The sequence below is a fragment of the Helianthus annuus genome, chromosome 17, assembly GCF_002127325.2.
Source record: "Helianthus annuus cultivar XRQ/B chromosome 17, HanXRQr2.0-SUNRISE, whole genome shotgun sequence".
In the NCBI taxonomy this organism is placed as follows: Eukaryota; Viridiplantae; Streptophyta; class Magnoliopsida; order Asterales; family Asteraceae; genus Helianthus; species Helianthus annuus.
The window spans coordinates 86,114,894-86,116,807 of record NC_035449.2 but is presented as its reverse complement, the minus strand read 5'-3'; the positions used below and the strand labels follow the sequence as shown (position 1 = coordinate 86,116,807).

Genomic DNA, 1,914 nt, shown 5'->3' with positions numbered 1-1,914 from the left:
ACAAACCCTAACTTCTTCCTCCTGTTTAACAACAAAATCGATTGTTCATCTGTAACGAAGATCCATTGTTCTTACTTCATAACGGCATATTGAATTTAAGTTTAGAGGTGAAATCTGAAATTGAGGATTTGATATTTTGATCGAAGTGTTTTTGGATAGGGTTTTCGAGTAAACCCCCTATCTTACCCTCACAAACTCTCGATAATCTTCTTCCCGAATTTCTGAAATTCAAACCTTCAAAAATCCGTCAAAACCACAATCTTTATCTGCAACAATCACCATGATTCTCACATAAAAAAACCCCTCATTTCGATTGCTCACTGTACAAGTCATCCGTCAATTCATCGTCACAATTTCCTTTGAAAACCCTAGCGTATGTATACATGCGTATATACTCACGGAAGATGAAGACTGTTTGCAACAAAAATCTCAATGTTTTCAGTTTTAAACCGGATGATCCTCCTAGAAATGCGATTGAGAAGTATACGTTTCTCAAAACCGGTACAGTCTATTATAAATTTTTATATGATTTTTAGGATTTATGTGTATATATAGGTTTGAATTTTGTGTTTTTGAGTTTGTGTTGACCGTTATTTAATGTGTTATGTAGTTTAATTAGTTGAATGTTGTTATGAGATGTGGAATTTCTATTCATTTTAGTGTGATTTTTGTTTTTGAATATGATTTTTAGGGTATTTTTGTTTGTATAGATGTACTGACCGTTGTTTAAGGTGTTATGTGTGTGAATGTTGTTATTATAGATGTATAATGAAGGATCAAATTATGTTGATTTTTTTGATGATGATGATGTTGGTGATTTGTAGTTGAAGATTGTTAGGGTTTTGTGGTGATGCAGCAGTGGTAGAGATGTGTTTTGGTAGTTTATAATCTAGGTATTGAATGTAGTATATACCGTCCATGAATACGATTATAGGAAGATATAGGTTTGTACTCTATCGGAAGCTGAAGCTAAGGGGTGTTCAAAAACCCTAGATGTTGAACATTGCAAACTTGATTTTGATTGTGCGGGTAGCTGCTCGCTCACTCTCACGACGCCGAACATTGAATACCTTGAGGTTCAAGGCTGTAGTTTGATCAGGGTTCACGAGACTAATCGCTTAAAGAATCTTTCTCTTGCAAACAATAATGGTAAACTTTCAACTTTCAAGATCATCATTAAAGATTTCATATATTTGTAATGTAATTTCATGTTGTGTATTTTTACTTTGCAGGGAGAGTTTACATGGTTGACTTTGGTAAGCTTCCAGCACTTGAATCGTTATCGATTAGAGGTGTTCAATGGTGTTGGGATGCAATAAACAAATTGCTTCAACCTGCAAGTGAAGTAAAGCATCTTTATATGAAAGTTGAATTCACCGGAGATTTTGAAGCTCTTCTCCCCTTTCCCGAGATTGATTTTGTTGACTTTTTCAAAAGTCATCCCAAGCTCAAAACATTCGATATCCATGGTGCAATGTTTGCCGCTCTATGCCAGAAGAACAGTCTAAAGAATTTGAGTTCGAAAAGCAATATATTTACTTACTAAAACAAGAATCTTGGTTCAAGAAAATCAAGAATATATCTTTTTTTTTCTGATTTTTCAGGTGAATCCTGGTAAGTAATGTGACAACTCGTACTTTACCGTCTCGTACATTACGTGTAACCATTGAACTTGTGTGATTATGTGATTATATTGATTGATTGAATGATACGTGTTATGTGCATTATGTGATTAAGTGTTGAAGATATCGAACCGAATAGTATTTCAATCACATCAACCCACTCGGCCCATACAATTGGACTCGAGACCATGAGATAGCCCAAGTGGGGTTTCGGCCCACTTCCTTTCCATACGTACATGTATCTCATTAGGGTTTTTGTTTTCACAATCTTGGCAACCAAGAACACACATAA

General features: G+C 35.0%; 1 protein-coding gene across 1 annotated transcript; it reads left to right on the top strand.

The window, feature by feature from the left end:
* Window positions 1–404: 404 nt before the first annotated feature.
* LOC110924403 (F-box protein At1g10780-like) lies at window positions 405–1,546 on the top strand. The gene is made up of 3 exons (XM_022168412.1): window positions 405–501; window positions 964–1,149; window positions 1,233–1,546. Exons 1-3 carry the CDS (start codon window positions 405–407, stop codon window positions 1,544–1,546), a joined length of 597 nt encoding a protein of 198 aa, XP_022024104.1.
* The last annotated feature ends 368 nt before the right edge of the window (window positions 1,547–1,914 follow it).